This window comes from Amphiura filiformis, chromosome 20 (assembly GCF_039555335.1).
Source record: "Amphiura filiformis chromosome 20, Afil_fr2py, whole genome shotgun sequence".
Lineage (NCBI taxonomy): Eukaryota > Metazoa > Echinodermata > Ophiuroidea > Amphilepidida > Amphiuridae > Amphiura > Amphiura filiformis.
This window is the reverse complement of record NC_092647.1, coordinates 6,823,806-6,841,527: the sequence shown is the minus strand read 5'-3', so window position 1 is coordinate 6,841,527 and position 17,722 is coordinate 6,823,806. Positions and strand designations below refer to the sequence as shown.

General features: G+C 37.9%; 1 protein-coding gene across 1 annotated transcript; it reads right to left on the bottom strand.

Moving 5' to 3' along the window:
* Positions 1-795: 795 nt before the first annotated feature.
* LOC140143022 (acetylcholine receptor subunit alpha-type acr-7-like) lies at positions 796-12,156 on the bottom strand. The gene is made up of 7 exons (XM_072165054.1): positions 11,941-12,156; positions 8,162-8,261; positions 6,380-6,537; positions 5,577-5,732; positions 4,919-5,095; positions 4,000-4,047; positions 796-3,213 (listed from the first exon to the last, which is right to left on the bottom strand). The coding sequence occupies exons 1-7, from the start codon at positions 12,154-12,156 to the stop codon at positions 3,064-3,066; spliced, it is 1,005 nt and encodes a 334-aa protein (XP_072021155.1). The 3' UTR covers positions 796-3,063.
* Between the last annotated feature and the right edge of the window lie 5,566 nt (positions 12,157-17,722).

The following is a 17,722-nucleotide window of genomic DNA, read 5'->3' as shown; positions in this document are numbered from 1 at the left end:
AGTACCAACGGAATTAACAGTTGAATGAACACAGAATGAGTTTAATGAACATAGGCTTAGGAACTGTGGCTGTGGTGAGGGGGGGGGGGCTCAGCCCCTCAATACTTTTGGTGTGAGGCTGGAATACATTTCAGCCCCCTCCCCCTATAATCCTAGGTGAAGTAAAAAAATTGTGATAAAATAGAGGGAAAATGGGTGTTTATGACCTATATTTTGCACAATTTTCTGACTCCGATCGATCCCCCCCAGGGTGGCCAACCATTTTTTTTTCAATTTTTAGTCCTGTCACCCCTCCCACCCCCCAAATGTTGAAAATCTTCCTAAGCCAATGATGAACATGAATATAATAACGTTAGTCTGTCAATTATGTGGAGACGATAATGTAGTCCGGTATATACTGGAATTTAATGATGACCCCCCCACCGGACTCTACCAAACCAAATTTTTAGCTTCCTTTTATGGTCCTATAACACATTCAAGATGTTATCAAAATAATTCCCGGCACTCCGGCCATATTCAAGGTTAAAGGTCAACACAGTGATCAAATTTCAAAGTTGCTCAGAAAAAGTATAGTTTGACCTACCTGAGACATACGGTACCGTTCTTGAGTTATAAACAAAAAGGTCAAATGGGGGAGGGGTCAGTTTTTGTTTTGTTTTTAATTTGTTTTTAGTTTTTTGGCCATTTAGGGCCAAAAATTAAAAACGCTCCGATTTCAACGAAAATGAATGAAACATTAATGCGGCCTGTAATTATAGTCATGATAGATCTAATGTCTAATGATCTTTATAACTATTTACGAATGCCATAAATATAACCTACACAGCTATTTGACTGCATATTAAATGCATAATTTATAAATTTATATAGGAAAGCATATTTATATTATAATCTCCTAAGTTTGATGTTTTATGCAACCACTGTTCATTTCCGACACAAACGAAACATCCCTGGCCAATGGCGTTGCGTCGGGGCACGGGGTACGTGTCTCCTGTCGGTTTGAACATTTAGAAAATCCCACAGGAGAGGCCGTGGATTTTTTACACTTTACACCAAAATTACTCCTAGTACCCCAGTTTATTTCAGAATTAGAAGATTAGATTATCATAAAAACGAAATAGTAAGCTTTAGTGGGGTACTATGGATTTTTTTATATAGATAGGTTACTCTCCCGTCAAACAAAAAACGTGATCAGTGATTAAAATGTTATAAACATTATTTCAAAACGTTATAAAAAATAAAATGTCGAGGCTAGGAAAGATTAGGAAAGATGCTAGAACGATGTTGTCGAAATGTTATTTTACAACCTTTTCTGCCAAACATTAATTAAAAATATGTTTTGTCAACTTTCAAATAACATACGGCAATGAACTACATTTCTGAGAGTTGACATTTTAACGTTTTCTGGTACCCCTTGTGAGCCCTTTAAAAAAGGAATCCTGATTTTTTTTTTCACATAAAGCTTTTCATATCTTGAACAAGGGAAACAAAGAAAATTTGGCTGAAGCGGGATTCGAACCGATGACCTTTGCTATGCATGTCCAGTGCTCTACCATCTGAGCTATCCAGCCTTATGATGGCAGGCGATCCCAATAATCAAGATATTTTCATATCTTGTTTGCAAACTTCAAATCCAAATCAAGAGTTTTTCTTAAAGAGGAAGCCCGCTAGAGCAGTTCTTCTGGGATGAACTAAACCTGCCTGGTTATCAAATTAATCAGTGACAATCAAGGTTATCTCTGAATTTGACAAGTACTAATTGATGTTTTAATGCTGCATCAATTAGCACCTGTCAAATTCAGAGATAACATTATCACTGATTAATTTGATAACAAGGCAGGTTTGGTTCACCCCAGAAGAACTGTTCTGGCGGGGCTTCCTCTTTAATGTATAAAGACTTGTGTGATAGCCACAGAATTAAATTTTAAACACAAAACATCATATTTACGACAATGTGTTTAAGTTGAACTATAAAAAACGGTGATATTTAAGTAGCTGCGTCTGTATGATAAACATTTGATATTAATAAAACTATCAAGAATATTTAAAATAGGTCTACATACACAAATATTATCCATCAATACCGTAAACGTTCGCCTATTGGCGCTATGGGCTCTCTCGACATTAACGGAATTTTAGGCTAATTTTAGACACAAACTAAAAGTTTCCCACCAGCAAATAAGGGTACGTACCCTTAATTTTTGTTGTGATTTTTAGAGGAGAGCCCTCTATTACATGAAATTTACCCCAAGGCAAAGGAGCCCAGGGGCGCCATTAGGCGAACGTTTCATAGTGCAGTTATTCTGCACAGCAAACATGATTCGACATTTGCAGTACTTAAACCTGGTTAACAGGAAATTACTCAAGCAAAATCAATCGATAAAGTCTAGCCCATCCTCCACATTGAATGGTGGACTGCCCAAATATGGCACTTGCCAATCAATAATCACCCACTTAAAATCCCCTGGCACGCTCCACTGACCAAAGTTAGTTGTTTTTGCTGTTATTTGTCACTTACATATCAGGGAGGTACGAGTGGTATCCGTCAAGTGGTTTAGCTTTAATGCCCTTCGGAAAAGAGCGGTCCACAAAAGTTGCATTCGATTTACACAAGGAATTTTGCAGGCCATGGGCGCCCTTCCTTACTAAATCACCAAAGTGCGAATATTTCCAAACATCTAAAATTAGCTAAAAATTTAGGACATGTTACAAAACTATATTTTCTAGAATTTCAGAGAGTACAAAACATATTGGCCGGTTATTTTTCACACAGTGACGTTAACTAGGCAATGCCCTATACCTATAGCATACACTGTTTGTAGAGGTCACGTGTCAATGGTGAGAGCACTGTGTATTGTATATAGGAAAATGAACAGTAACTGCAGTATGTACGGTATAATGACACATATCAAATGTATATTACCGAATTATGCCCAAAATTGCATCTGACTTGTTCCATAATAAGCATTGCACATGTACCAACTTGTGTAAGCATTGTATGCCAAAAATCAGTTGCAACGATAATTATCGAAATTTATTTTAGAAGATTGTACATTTATCGCTTCAAACCCCGCTCAACAGCCCTGTGTCACTTTGTGAGTTATCGGGCTCTTCTTTAGGCTCCCCATTCGTCACAGGTTGTGGCTTCTCCTCTTCGGTGGCTGCTTCTTCTTGTTTCTTGGGGTTCTCTTGTTTTATTTCCTCGCAAAGTTTCTGTATTTTAAAACACCATAAAATATTTCAATAGTTTGTATTTGTTTGCTTAAGGGGGTACTACACCCCTGGCCAATTTTGTGTCTATTTTTGCATTTTTCTCATAAATTATAGCACATTGGTGACAAGTAAGATATGTATATTATAGGGGCAAGGACTACAACTACTGTACTGAAAATTCAGCAACTCAAAGCAAGTAGTTATTGATTTATTGATCAAATACTGGTTTTCCCTCATTTTTGACTGTAACTCCACAACTGTTGTCTGTGCTGAAATAAAATTTCCAGAGCAGTAGTTGTAGTCCTTGCCCCTATAATATTCATATATAACTTGTCCCCAATGCGCTATAATTTTTGAGAAAAATGCAAAAATAGGCACAAAATTTGGCAGGGGTGTAGTACCCCCTTAAAGGAGTATTTCGTGATTCTAGGATCCTCTTTTTATTGTATTGTTCAACATTGAATAATGTCGCGTATGCATGTCATGTTCAAGGAAAGGTATAACAAAACGAACAGGCATATTACAAGCCAAATGAAAATATTTAATAAAATACATATTAAGACTACAACTGAAAGACAATGCATAAATTATAAATAGTCGTTGGAAGGTAATTAAAATAAATAGAAAATAAAATGACCTTAACAACGTCCTTTGCAATACATTAAAATAAATTTGCTAGCTTCGGGTGTTTCAAAATAATAGTTTACGGAGAAACGAAGAGGACATGTATCAACTGGCTCGAATCCGCCATTCCTATCAAACAAGTATTACTCTTAATGTACGTACCTCATAATTTGCTGTTTTTCTTTCAAGTTCATTTCCTGCAGATCGCTTCTATAAAAGCAAAAGATTATGAACATATGCAAAATGGACTTAAGTGTAAAAGTGTTAAGCTTTAGTCGGAATTATTTCAGCATTCTCACTAACAAAAACTTTAGACTCTTGATCCAGACTGCCCCTCGGTGGCAATCGCTGCCCCATTCCTAAACTCGTGGCTTGAAAAGGGCCTTTTCGTGCAGTTGCTTATTACGTTAAAGCTGTGAGCTACCTTTAAGAAGCGCTCATCATGTCAGTTGTAACTATTTTTAGCACTTAGATAAGTGATGCACCCTGAGTAAATTTAATTTACTTTGTTTACATTTAAAATTAGATCGTGAGATGAACATTCCCTCTCATGTAATCAAGTTGGTTTAAAATAACAAAGTCGGTCAGATCTATTAGTGTCTTGGAAATTCCTCAGATTTAGAAAGTTAATCATCTCATCATATAAACCTGTTGGCAAATTAATGCGAATGTAAAAGAATGAGCTATTATTAGATTTGGGACTTTCTAGTTTACAAGTTAATATAAAAGCTGTAGGAAAAAAAAGAGAATATGGGCAGAGTGTCAAGTGTTGAGCTGTTAGTCTACGTGTTCTCAAAGAAGAGCACTTACAAACAAGTTGCAATTTATTCGGCCACTGAAGGAGATTTTGGATGGCGCCAAAAGTGCAGATCTTTCCCAAACACAGGATTGTGTATTAATCTTCTTTCGACCTGCTAAAGTCTGGTTTTTGAAAGGGCACGTCTGTCAATGTAATTGGAACAGAAGGGAGGAGTACGGTTCCCATGGAAGTAACACCAGTTTGAAGACCGTCACCTGTGCAAGGATATTTGTACGCAAAGGATATTCGCTAGACAAGTTGACAATTATTAGCTCTACGTACCTTATATATTGCCACGATTATGAAGACAATTTGTGCGAAAATAATGATAACTGCGAACACACGCAAACTAATATGATCAAAAAGTGCCGCGTCTTGTTCGCTAGAGAAGATAGATGCTAAGGCATTCTGACCAACCATCAAACATTGGATGACGAGGCCTAATAACACGTATTTGTCCTGTAATTGGAGAAATGGGTAATATGTTAAATATGAAAGTTCTTTGGAAGGAACTCTCGACTCTAAAATAACATACCATGCAAACAAATATTGGTATATATAATGTGTTCTGATCATTTTAAGCCCAATGTTTAAAATAGTAAATTGGCAACAGAACCAAATTTGTTCGATCTTTGGATCGACCGTGATGCTGCTTCGATGCTTGTTATTAATGAACCATCAACTAATTTTTTATTGGTCAATATCATTACATACAAAGATTCATATATGAAATCACAATTAACAATGGCCAAATAATTATTGATTTCATAAATAATAAGGATCGACCAAGCACCAATGGTCGATCGAAAGTCAAAACTAATTTGGTTCTATTGCATAACGTACGCTTTGACATTGTGCACAAACTTTGCGCACTAAGCTCAAACCAACATTTTAAACATACCAAGAAGAGACATACTTCTTATGTTTATTGAATACTTACCAATATAGTAAGGTAGGAGATAGTTGGCAAACTCTGTGATACAACAAATTTGAACGCCACGGCCGTCAAAAGAAGTGTTAGCGTGACGCCTAATCTATTGGCAGGTTCGTCTGGGCTTACGGCAAATGACGTGAAACTCAACACTACAATCAGTAACTGTATAAAATATTCAGTCCTTAATATTAGCCAAATACATGGATTCAATCATCTGTATTCCATGGTTTCACGTAAATCGCTTCTTTGACAACAAGGATCTTGGTCAGAGAAAGCAGATGGTATGAGAGAGGAGTCAAAGATGCGATTTACGTGAAACCATGGAAGTCACTGGGAGGAGCCTTTACTGAATAGGGGAGGCGGTCTACGTCATAACTTGGCCGGTGCCTACAGTTCAGCGATCAGGAAGATACCTTTCAGGTTGAACTCCAAGGTGACCTGTGATACAACAACATCCGCTTCACAGGTCAATGAACGTTTACCGCCAGAAGATCAGTAGGGCTGAGGATGCGTTCAGGATCGACCGTGAAAATTTCCCACTCAAAAACGTAAGTCCAGTTGCCTAGATTGTAGTTCAAATATTATTATTGTTTACTACCTGGATGGATGATAATCTCCACAAACAATTTGCACAATAGCACCAAGCCCTATTGTGCTATACAGGTGAAAAATTAGGATGACGCTGGAACATATATGACCAGTGACTTTGTTTTATTCACTGGTCTATCTGCTTCGATTTTTAAGGCACTGTCCACGTAATGTACTGCATAAAATGGAAAGACACAACCGATCCAAATAATGATATTTACCACAATGAGTGCAACATTCCACAAGTAGTAGGCGCTTTTCCGCTCGACGTGAGTGGTTAAATGGTACATAGGATACTCTCTGGGTGAACCAGTTTGCTCTTTCTTTTCTTTCTCTGGTTTAGCATTTACGTGTTTATGTAGGCTCCATTCGTGTTTACCTAAATACACATAAAAGAAAAGAACACCCGCCTATTAGCGATATGATTGCCGGGTTTGATCCTTTGAATCGTGTTTTGTTTTGTTTTCTGTGACGTTAAGGGGGTACTACACCCCTGGCCAATTTTGTGCCTATTTTTGCATTTTTCTCAAAAATTATAGCGCATTGGTGACAAGTAACGTAGGCCTATGTATATTATAGGGGCAAGGACTACAACTGCTGCATTGAAAATTTAGCAACTCAAGGCAAGTAGTTATTGATTTATTGATCAAATATTGGTTTTCCCTCATTTTTGACTGTAACTCCACAACTGTTGTCTGTGTTAAAATAAAATTTCCAGTGCTGTTAGTTGTAGTCCTTGCCCCTATAATATGCATATCTTACTTGTCACCAATGCGCTATAATTTTTGAGAAAAATGCAAAAATAGGTGCACAATTGGGCAGGGGTGTAGTACCCCCTTAAGTGGTGACAATTGAAACGGTATCCTAGTATTAGTAGTGCAAGCAAACATATAACATTATTTAGGTAGTTTCCCTTTAATTTTCATTGCTGGATGACGCGATTGTAATTATGTAATATTGGTCCATGCGTGACGTGTGGAAAAAACGGCAATTCACTCAGCCTTTCTGTTCACGCCGCGACGGTTAAACCGTTGGGGCCGGGCGTTGGGGGAGACGTTGTTAAACCGTTGGGGCCGGGAGTTGGGGAGACAGTTCACGGCGTTAGAAGAGAGTACTTTCTGTTCACGACGGGGGAAGTCCCGGGGAAGTAGTCCGGTAGCAGAGCAAGGTAAGTTGGTTTTGCCAGTTTTTTCTTCGTTGGTTAATGTTCTATGATTGATACAAAATCAGATTCCGATGGGTGTAAAATTGTTACCTTTGGGACATTCGAGGTATCCATGGTCAAAGTTTATACAGGGGTCAAAGTTCAAAACTGGTCCAATTTTGTCAAAAAGTCAAATAAGTAATAGTTTGAACTGTCTAGAATGCTTTTATTGCCCCACTGCAGCCTATAAGGCCTATTGACCATGACCTATCTTATTATAAATATTTCAATTTTGCTTGACAAAACCAAGTGAATTTTTGCTCACTACAATATTTCGTCCTTCACATCGGAGGACTTCATCAGGTATGACTGATATGGTCATAATGATCTCAAGAACGGTAGGTCGCAGATAGGTCAAACTATACTTTTTCTGAATCGTTTTAAGCAATTGTGAAATTGTATCTATATGTGACCTGCTACCACGAACTGAGAATAAAGTCGCAAGTTGGTAGTTTCGAGACATCCAGGCTTAAATTAACTTATCGTCTTCTACGCATTTTTCTGATCTATAGACGTCGATTAGAAGTTGATTTCCGAGGGTGCACCCTAGCCCCTTCTTAGTATATTATATATGGTAGACTGTATAGAGCACAGTGAAATAAATAAAGCATTCTACTGTTGAAATTGGAGGGGAGAAATGCGTTACATTAGATGCACATCTGGTTGTAAAAAGACTCTAAAGGTGGAGTTCTGGTGTTAACACTGACCATCTGACTTACATACCTTCCAATCTGGTACACACAAAGAGCCGGAGGCCCTATCCCGCCACAATAAAAATCTTATATTGTGCTATACATACCTGTGAAGGTATCTATTCTGATGGAATCTTTTTCGCTTCTATCTTTGACGAACTTCACCTGCAATGAGGTCCAGTCTGACATCAACTTGATGGTTAAGGGCTGTGAGAGGGACAACAAATATATGTGACCTGCTACCGCGAACTGAGAATAAAGTCGCAAGTTGGTAGTTTCGAGACATCCAGGCTGCTGAGTTGATGTTTGCCGCGCACATGTACCTATGAATAGTCCAATGAATGGGTTCACCAGTGGACTTCGGGTATATATATAAATGCGCTTTTATAAATGTGCACGTGACATCTACAAGTCGCCATACCGTGTTCAACGATGTAAGGTACCCGGATGTACATAAATTCCACACGCAAAAGTATAGCCGAAAATGACAGGTTACAAGGAAAATCGTGTTTGCAAAATAGTGGCATTGATTGCAAAGTGCAAAATTATTTGATCCGAAACATAAACTCTTTATTTGGATTTTCCATTACGGACAAAAAAAATTAATGACGGAAAAGCTAGATTTAGCTGATTTAAAAACTATTGGCCATATTGATGACGAAATGTGACTCTTACTGGCATTAAGGTCAGAACTGAGTAGCTGCCGATGATGTTATTTGATAATTTTTGCGCGTGATGATAGGAAACTTAGGGGGCTGTCATTTTCTTCGAAAGGAATGGGTCATGGATTTATTTATTTGGGAGTCAAGATAAGTATCCCCCCGTAGTGCCGCCACTGAACATACCCCTGACCCTAATTTTAACTCTAATTTTAACGTAAATTGACGAAACTGTAACTTTAGCCCTTTTCGGAATAATGACCCTCTCGAACTAATAGGCTAGATGTTCCCGCCTGACCTCCTCAACCCTAACTTACTCATTCGCTCGCTCACAATAAGTATCAAAATGGACAAAAAACAAATGTGTTTTTAAGCACCTTTTTGTGTCCCCCATGCTAAATCGGTAATCTGTACAATTTAGAGTATTACTGACGTACAATTTAGAGTATAAACACGTAGATGACTGTACATGATCTAATCATCCCAGCTGGAAGATGTTGAGGAAGACTCGTATACTATACATCACACTCATACGTTATATGACAAGTTGACGTACAATCACGTATGTAAATCATGGTATTTTCGGCTAGTATCGTATGGTGAGTTAGATCGTCATACACATTATTGTCATGGTATATTGTAAATGTATACGTCAATTTTGTTCAGTTTGGTTCAAACGGCTTATAAAGTTTTACTTTACACGGAAGGGGAAACTTAGCAAAAAACAACTAATTTATGAGTGTAAAAGGGGGGAGGTGGGGTTTTGTCTAGCCGAAAGGGGGAACAAATATATTTATAAAATTATAAGTAAGGCGAAGAAAAAAAGAAACCCTGTTCTACGGGCGGACGGACCTTTCAAGTAGGGTCGGTCGGTCGTTTTTTACACAGCCGTGACGTTAGTCACGGCTGTGTCTTTTTTCTTACAGGTTCTTTCTTTCTTTCTTTCTTCTTTCTTCTTTCTTCTTTCTTCTGTCAACCATTATATTTACTCTAGCACTCACATGCTTATATCGATTTTGACCTAACTTGGTCACAATGATTATTGACCGTGCCCCTACATGTCACATGAAACTTGTTGGGTCAAAGGTCACGCAGGGGTCACAGGGGTCAAAAACGTCATTTCAGCTCAAAATGCACCTTCTCCTACAAATTACGTAGGACAGAGACGCCACTTGCACACATGCATTGTAATTACCCAGTGTCTATAAGATGTACACAGATTTGGGGTCAAAGGTCATTAAGGGGTCACTTCCGGTATAAAACGAAAAACCTTCAAAATTTTTTATTAGCTCAGTAAACATGGGACAGTAACGGTATGTTCACATATGATCTGCAGTCACCCAATGTATATGTGGTATTTTTTTTATTTGGGGTCAAAGCTCATTAAGGGTCACTTCCGGTATAAAAAGAAATACCTTTAAAATGCATCTTCTTCCACAAATTATGTAGGACAGAGACGCCACTTTCACACATGCATTGTTATTACCCAGTGTCTATGGGGTGTACACAGATTTGGGGTCAAAGGTCATTAAGGGGTCACTTCCGGTATAAAACGAAATACCTGAAAAAATTTCTATTAGCTAAGAAAAATATAGGAGAGTGATGGTATGTTCACACATGAATTATGTCTACCCAATGTATATATGGTATTTTTTTATTTGGGGTCAAAGGTCATTAAGGGGTAATTTCCGGTATAAAACGAAATACCTTTAAAATACATCTTCTCCCACAAATTACGTAGGACAGTGATGCCACTTGCACATATGCATTGTTATTACCCAGTGTCTATGGGGTGTACACAGATTTGGGGTCAAAGGTATTTAAGGGTCACTTCCGGTATAAACCGAAATAACTTCAAAAAACTTTATCAGCCAAGAAAAATATAGCACATAGACGGTACATTCACACATGAATTGATGTTACTCAGTGTATACGTGGTATTTTTTTATTTGGGGTTAAAGGTCATTAAGGGGTCACTTCCGGTCTGAGACAAAAAAAACTTCAAAATGCCCTTCTGCCACAAATAACATGGCAAAGTGATGCCACGTGCACACATGCATTGACATTAGCCAATGTCTATGGGGTTTTCATATGTTTTAGGGTCAAAGGTCATTAAGGGGTCACAACACGGCTGTGTTCGTGGTCTTAGACCACAGCTAAGTCTAGTTGTTTTTGTTTTTGTTTTAAATAACCCAAAATCTGTAAATAATTTGCAATTTGAGAAAATACAAAAAAAAAGAAAGAAAATAAATAAAAATTAGTTATGTTTGTACATGGGGGGTGTGCTGTGCAATAATCATATCTAATCATGATCCTTCGATATCCATGATTTATCCTTGCAAATTTATAGCATCGAACCTCCAGCCAATGTTCCTTGCCAGAGCTAGCCACGAAACAAGGTCACAATTGTAGCCACTCCCTCAATGGTCGCAATTTCAGTGATTGACAGTGATGTAATGCAAATATGGCGATGGCCATCTGGTCACGTGCGCATTTATAAATGCGCATTTATATATATAACCGAAGTCTACTGTTCACAATGGACAAAGAGACATACTATTGGCTTGAACAGGTGCGTGTGAAACAAAGAACACCAACGCAGCAGTCAGGACGTCTCGAAACTACCAACTTGCGACTTTATGCTCATTTCGTAGTAGCAAGTCACATAAAAGCAGTTATTGTTTATTGCAACTGAATTCTACTTGTCTGATAGAAACCCCGCGCACATTTTTATAACAAAATGATTAATCATGTACAGCAGGCCCGTGTACAGCCCGGTGTACAGGGTGTCTCTGAATGAAAGTTGAAGTACCGTTGGAAAATTTAATTTTGGAATATTTTAATGCCGCGACGAACAAAACCGGAATATGAAATGTTCTTTAAGGGCTTGGATAGCGACGTTTGCACAGTATTGTTTGTTGGACCTGAGAGCACATCAGACACACAAAATTGCATTCTGAATGCAAGGTAATTCAAAAAGAAGTAAACTCATATATTTGTGGTGCTTTTTTACGAAATCTAGGATTCCGCTGTAAATGAAAATATCATTCAAAAGAGCAGATTCTGAACGTCTAAATTAAGAAAAAAGAATTGTTGTATTTGCTTTACTAAACCCGAGTTATACTTAATTGAATAAAACTAACAATTTTTCGCAGTTTACACCCAGAGGTTGCACCCAGAGGTGTATTGGACAAAAACACTGTCAATTTATGTGTAGGGGTTTTTACCTGACAATCAAAAGGAAAGTCTCTAAGATCCATATCACATTTGAATGTAGCTTTCATCCGTATTCCCATCTTGACATCAGGTACACTATTACTAGTATTAGCACCTCCATCATCTGGTTTAATGATTTCGTGAGATGTCTGGATCTTATCTTTGCGGACTAAATTGAAGAAGTAAATTCTGGGTTCCCATTGCTCATTCCAGTCAATCTCCTGCATGTAAGAATTTAATATAGCGAACTATAAACTTCAGTATATTTGCCGTTATCTCCATATTCAATCATCATCATCATCATAATTATTATACCATTATATCATCGTTGTCGTCGTAATCATCCAAGTCATTCTCTAGGTAAATTGTATATATGTTACAAATCGTGAACACCTAATTTTGTTTATATGATACATTTTAAGGCATGCGCAATAGAAAGATTAAAATGTAAATATAGTACATTTTAAGAAAAATCCGACTTCTGCGCATTTCACTGAAGTGATGATGATGCTTATTTTGTATATTTAGCACGGCAGTAATTAGCGCCCTCTGTGTTACATTAATGTTGCTGTTGGCCAATTTTATACATTAAGGTTACTGTTGGTCAATGTTACATTAAGGTTAGGGTTAGGGATAGTGGATTAGGGTTAGGATTAGTGGTTAGGGTTAGTGGGTTAGGGTTAGGGTTAGTGTTAGGGTTAGGGTTAGGGGGTTAGGGTTAGGAGGACAATATTGTTCAAGGTTGCGCCGCAGGCCTATAAAGAAACAATGTTGCTCCCAATACAATAGCAAACAAGCTTAAACTGTAAATTAGCCACCGATAGAGGGCAGGGCCTGAAGAATGAGGGAAATTACGGGGTAAAAATGTAAAATAAGTAGGAAGTGATTTTCGCTATCGACAGCCCGTCACCTAGTAGAGACAGCCCGTCACCCTTAAGGTTATCCTAACCCTAACCCTAATCCTAATCCCCTTACCCTATCCCTAATCCTAACCCTAACACTAACCCTAACCCTAACCCTAACCCTAACCCTAACCACCTAACCCTAACCCTAACCCTAACCCCTAACCCTAACCTAACCCTAACCACCTAACCTAACCCCTAACCTAACCCTAACCCTAACCCTAACCCTAACCCTAACCCTAACCCTAACCCTAACCCTAACCTACCTAACCCGAACCCTACCCTAACCCCTAACCCTAACCCTAACCCCTAACCCTAACCCTAACCCTAACACTAACCCTAACCCTAACCCTAACACTAACCCTAACCCTAACCCTAACTCACTAATCCTAACCCTAATCCACTATCCCTAACCCTAACCTTAATGTAACATTGACCAACAGTAACCTTAATGTATAAAATTGGCCAACAGCACCATTAATGTAACACAGAGGGCGCTAATTACTGCCGTGCTAAATATACAAAATAAGCATCATCATCACTTCAGTGAAATGCGCAGAAGTCTGATTTTTCTTAAAATGTAATATATTTACATTTTAATCTTTCTATTGCGCATGCCTTAAAATGTATCATATAAACAAAATTAGGTGTTCACGATTTGTAACATATATACAATTTAGCTAGAGAATGTCTTGAATTATTATACCATTATATCATCATCATCATCATCATCATCATCATCATAATTATTATACCATTATATCATCGTTGTCGTCGTAATCATCATCATCATCATCATCAGCAGCAGCAGCAGCAGCAGCTCATCATCTTGGTAAAATTACTGAAAAGTGTTGAACTAAAGGGAGATATTATACTTCTCTTTCATTGTGCAATCATTACCTCGACTTGTTTTTCTTTTACATTTGGTTCTTTCCATCTGACTCCGAGATAGATTTCTGCCGTAAATTCCCGTTTTACTGTGTCAATGTCCCCTACTTGAATAACACTGCATCGAATTCGAACTTTAACCTGAAGGAGAAGAGGAGAGGAGAGGAGAGGAAGAGGAAATGAAATAAACATACCTACCGGAATTTGCTTTACTTCCGGGAGTAGGGCTGTACCTGTGCTGTACATAAATTGCTTTTTGTGGTTTACCTTAAAAATGTCCAGTCTCCCTCTCCACCACACCCCCGGGATGCTTTAACTTAACAATTTACTCATTGATATATTCTGTGGTGTCATAAATTTGTATTATTTACACTTGCTTTCATGCCCTGCGGGGCTTTAATATACTGGAACTCTATCAGTTGCAAGACTTTACTATGGAAGTCAGGGGACTCAGCTCTGTGTGTGTGTGTGTGTTTGGTTTGCTCCTTATGCGGAGCTGGGTCATTGCTTTTGCTTGACCCCTGGATTGCTAAATGTTAATTATATTAATTTACTGTTGTGGACGTGGTTTGTAAATGGAGTAGTTTTTTAGTTCCTGATATTGTCTTAGGGTTTGTGAACTTAGTATGTTGATTGCTAGATGTTGTTTGTCCGAGACATGGTTTGCTGGTTTTAAGCTCTGCCGGGCTTGTGGCCTTTATATTACCGGTACAGTCACGCTACCGGAAATAAAGCAACTCCCGGTAGCGGGCTGTACCAGGGCTGTACTGGGTTTTCCCCATGCACACATACCATCATCTTTACCTGCTGCTCGTCTGCCCTGGGTGTATGCCTCACTTCTGAAACGGAGCTGCGTCCATTGATTTCTATGAACTTTAACGTCTTTTCAACCCTCCGGATTCCAGCTATAATCTCTGTAAAATTAGTTTCGGATGTTGCTGTAAGTTGCTGCTTTCTCTTACTCATGTTGAACATACTCATGTTGATCGACTCGGTGTTCTGTCAAAATATAGAGGCACCTTAAAGATCGATTTTCATTATCTAAATCAATATATTATTGAAAAATAACACTTGATGTTTTGCAGAAGTTCATTCTACAAATCATATACTTTGACAACTTGCTTGATTTATTGATGTTAAAGGTCAGGTCGATTGCAAAAACAAGTTTATCTCTATTCGAAGAGAATAATTATTACTTTACAAGTTGACACTCGTTGCAATTTTTTTATGCGTATTTCTCCTTAAAAAAGAGAAATTGTGTGGGTAAAATTCGGGCTCGTACGTGTTCTCCCCCGTTTGAAGCAAAATTAATTTTCAAGGCAGCGGGCTATGACGTAAGTAAATGAAGCAAATAATATATCATGCTCTCATTTACTTGTGTGACAAGTTTGACACTAGCAACAATGAGTTGTACTACATTGTATTATTTACCATGACAATGCTGCATAACAATATGCAGACTATTGTTCTCATTTCGTAAACAAAGCGCACACAGTATTGCTACTATGCGTTTGCTTTGTAATATTTCATCCAACTGAAACTATAATAAATATAGCACAGGGAAATCAGATACATGAGTTTGTGGACTTAACACGGTTTATATGCTAGTCTTAGATTGATCACGATGAAATTCTAAGCTCAAATTATTTATTCATTTTTAGTTCTAATATTTCTCATGATATTGATATACATATGAATTGTAATATCACAATTTACTAATATATATTTTTAAAAAAGCAGCTGATTTTATGCATATGTTTAAAGACCATTAAATTTGTAATACTTAATTTAGATGGGTTTTTTCTGTGAACAACAACAGTATACGTTCTGTGCATTGAGAATCTTTATAATCCCTTCTCGCAAAGCAGGCACAGTCATTTCATGACGTCAATTTTTTCTAGGTCAAATCTGTCTCGTTCTAAGGAACTTATCGCTTAAGTTGGTTTTTGCGGAATATCAATTTTAAACGTCTTATTTTCTCAAAAAAGGAGTCATTTTCATTGTCCTCATAATAATAGCTTGCCAATGATATGATGTTGTTTTTGCAATAGACCTGCCCTTTAATGAGTTATGTACGTTTTACAAAGGTGATGTTGTTTCAGCTCTATTTACATCATAACTCAAGAACCACATATAGGACCTACAAAGGTATATCTGTGATATTCTAATTCTTCTACACGCTCGCTATGATATGTTTATTGCATTTTTGACAACGCTCACTACCAAATCGCAACAGTTTAAAATACTTACTAACCTTAAATATTTTTTTCGTAAAATAGGAGAAAAATCATAGTGCATGCGCATCTGCATGCAGCTGTCTGAAAGCTTATAGTGTAAGGATTATTTTTGGTAGTATTTTGGGATGCTGAACACGTCACTCCCGTGAATGGGAGTCATTCGATTAAACCAACTCCAAGAAGACATATGCACCGCGCAGTCAAATATCTTTCAACGCCCCCAAATGTCAAAAACTCACTCGCAAGAAAAACCACGGAATTTATAAAGTTGATGACCACCACATAGAAATCCAAGGTAAATACAAGAGAAACATGAACTGGGAACAGCACATACAAAGCATCACCTCCAGTGCTCGGAGCACACTGGTCATCCTTAGAAGAAATATTTCCTCCTGGTCATCTGACGTAAACCAAGGTGAACAGGATTGAAGCTATCCAAAGACAAGCGGCGAGATTCGTCAGCAACAACTATATGACAGAACAGTCAGCAATAGTTTCGTTGTTATGTCTTATTGTGGGATAGGCTTTTACGACGGGAGTTCATAATTGGTAAGTTTTAGCGGGTTCGCCGTCGAACAAGTTTAGAACTATCAAGCTTTCGTCAGGAGTAGCTCTGACTTCTTCAGGACAAAGTACCTAAGAATGAGACATGTAGGCCGCCCCTTGCCTACTGGTGGCTCTGAAAAGAGCCGTTCACTAGAGACTGTCTCTTGTCAACAGAGTACAGGCAGATCTTGCCTATCTGCTGATTTTCAAAGTTTGGTGGCTCTGAAAAGAGCCGTTCACTGAAGACTGTCCCTTGTCAACAGAGAACAAGCAGACCTCGCCTATCTGCTATTGTAAAAGGTTTGGTGGCTCTGAATAAAAACCCTAAAGACTGCCCCCTTGTCAGCAGAAAACAAGAACGCAAATGCAGGGAGTTTGCAGCAAAGTACTGTAGGTTGCCCCGTACCTATTTGTGTGATTATTAAATAAATATATAAGTCTTATTTTAACATAGAATGACCTGTTACTGGAATATATCGTTATATTATTAATGGAATCACCAGTTCCAGCATTTTCCAACAATCCCCTACGTTATAATATGTTAATTATGATTTAGATATTGAACCAGCAGATATGCATTGTAAGCAGTATACGTATACATGCTGTATCAAAATGATAGGCAGTTGGCACCCATCACTGATTATGAATAAGATTATCACACAGCGTCATCATCAGCTATCATCCCTGTATCTTCGTATCAGAAATTGCCATGATAGTTTATATTCGCATCCACTAGTTCTTCAGCAGTCACACAGCGGCAATTTTGTTCCGCCGTGTTTAATATAGTTTCGAGATAGGCCAAGCGACTGAGGCTATAAAAAGAGCACACCACCTGTACGATATATAGATTTTCTTTCCCACTGCTGCTATTCATCAGCTGAAATGACTCCTTTTTACGATCTGCGCAAGCTAAGTACGCATCTTCAACGTTACCACGTTAAGGAAATATGATTTTTGTCAGTTTTTGTTTTCAAAGCACAGATTGGAAGTTCAAACCACAGACAGGAGCTTACCATATTCCTTCAACACATATATTCAACTGCAAATCAAGCAATAGATTTTAACAAATACCAACAATAACGGGATATATTCAAAGATTTGAGATATAATCATTCATTGAATATCAAAAGAATATACACCACCAAAAATATAATGCAGTCATTTTTTCACTGTTTTTTGTTACAGCTAGGAATAAATACCAGAAATAATCTCAAGTGGCG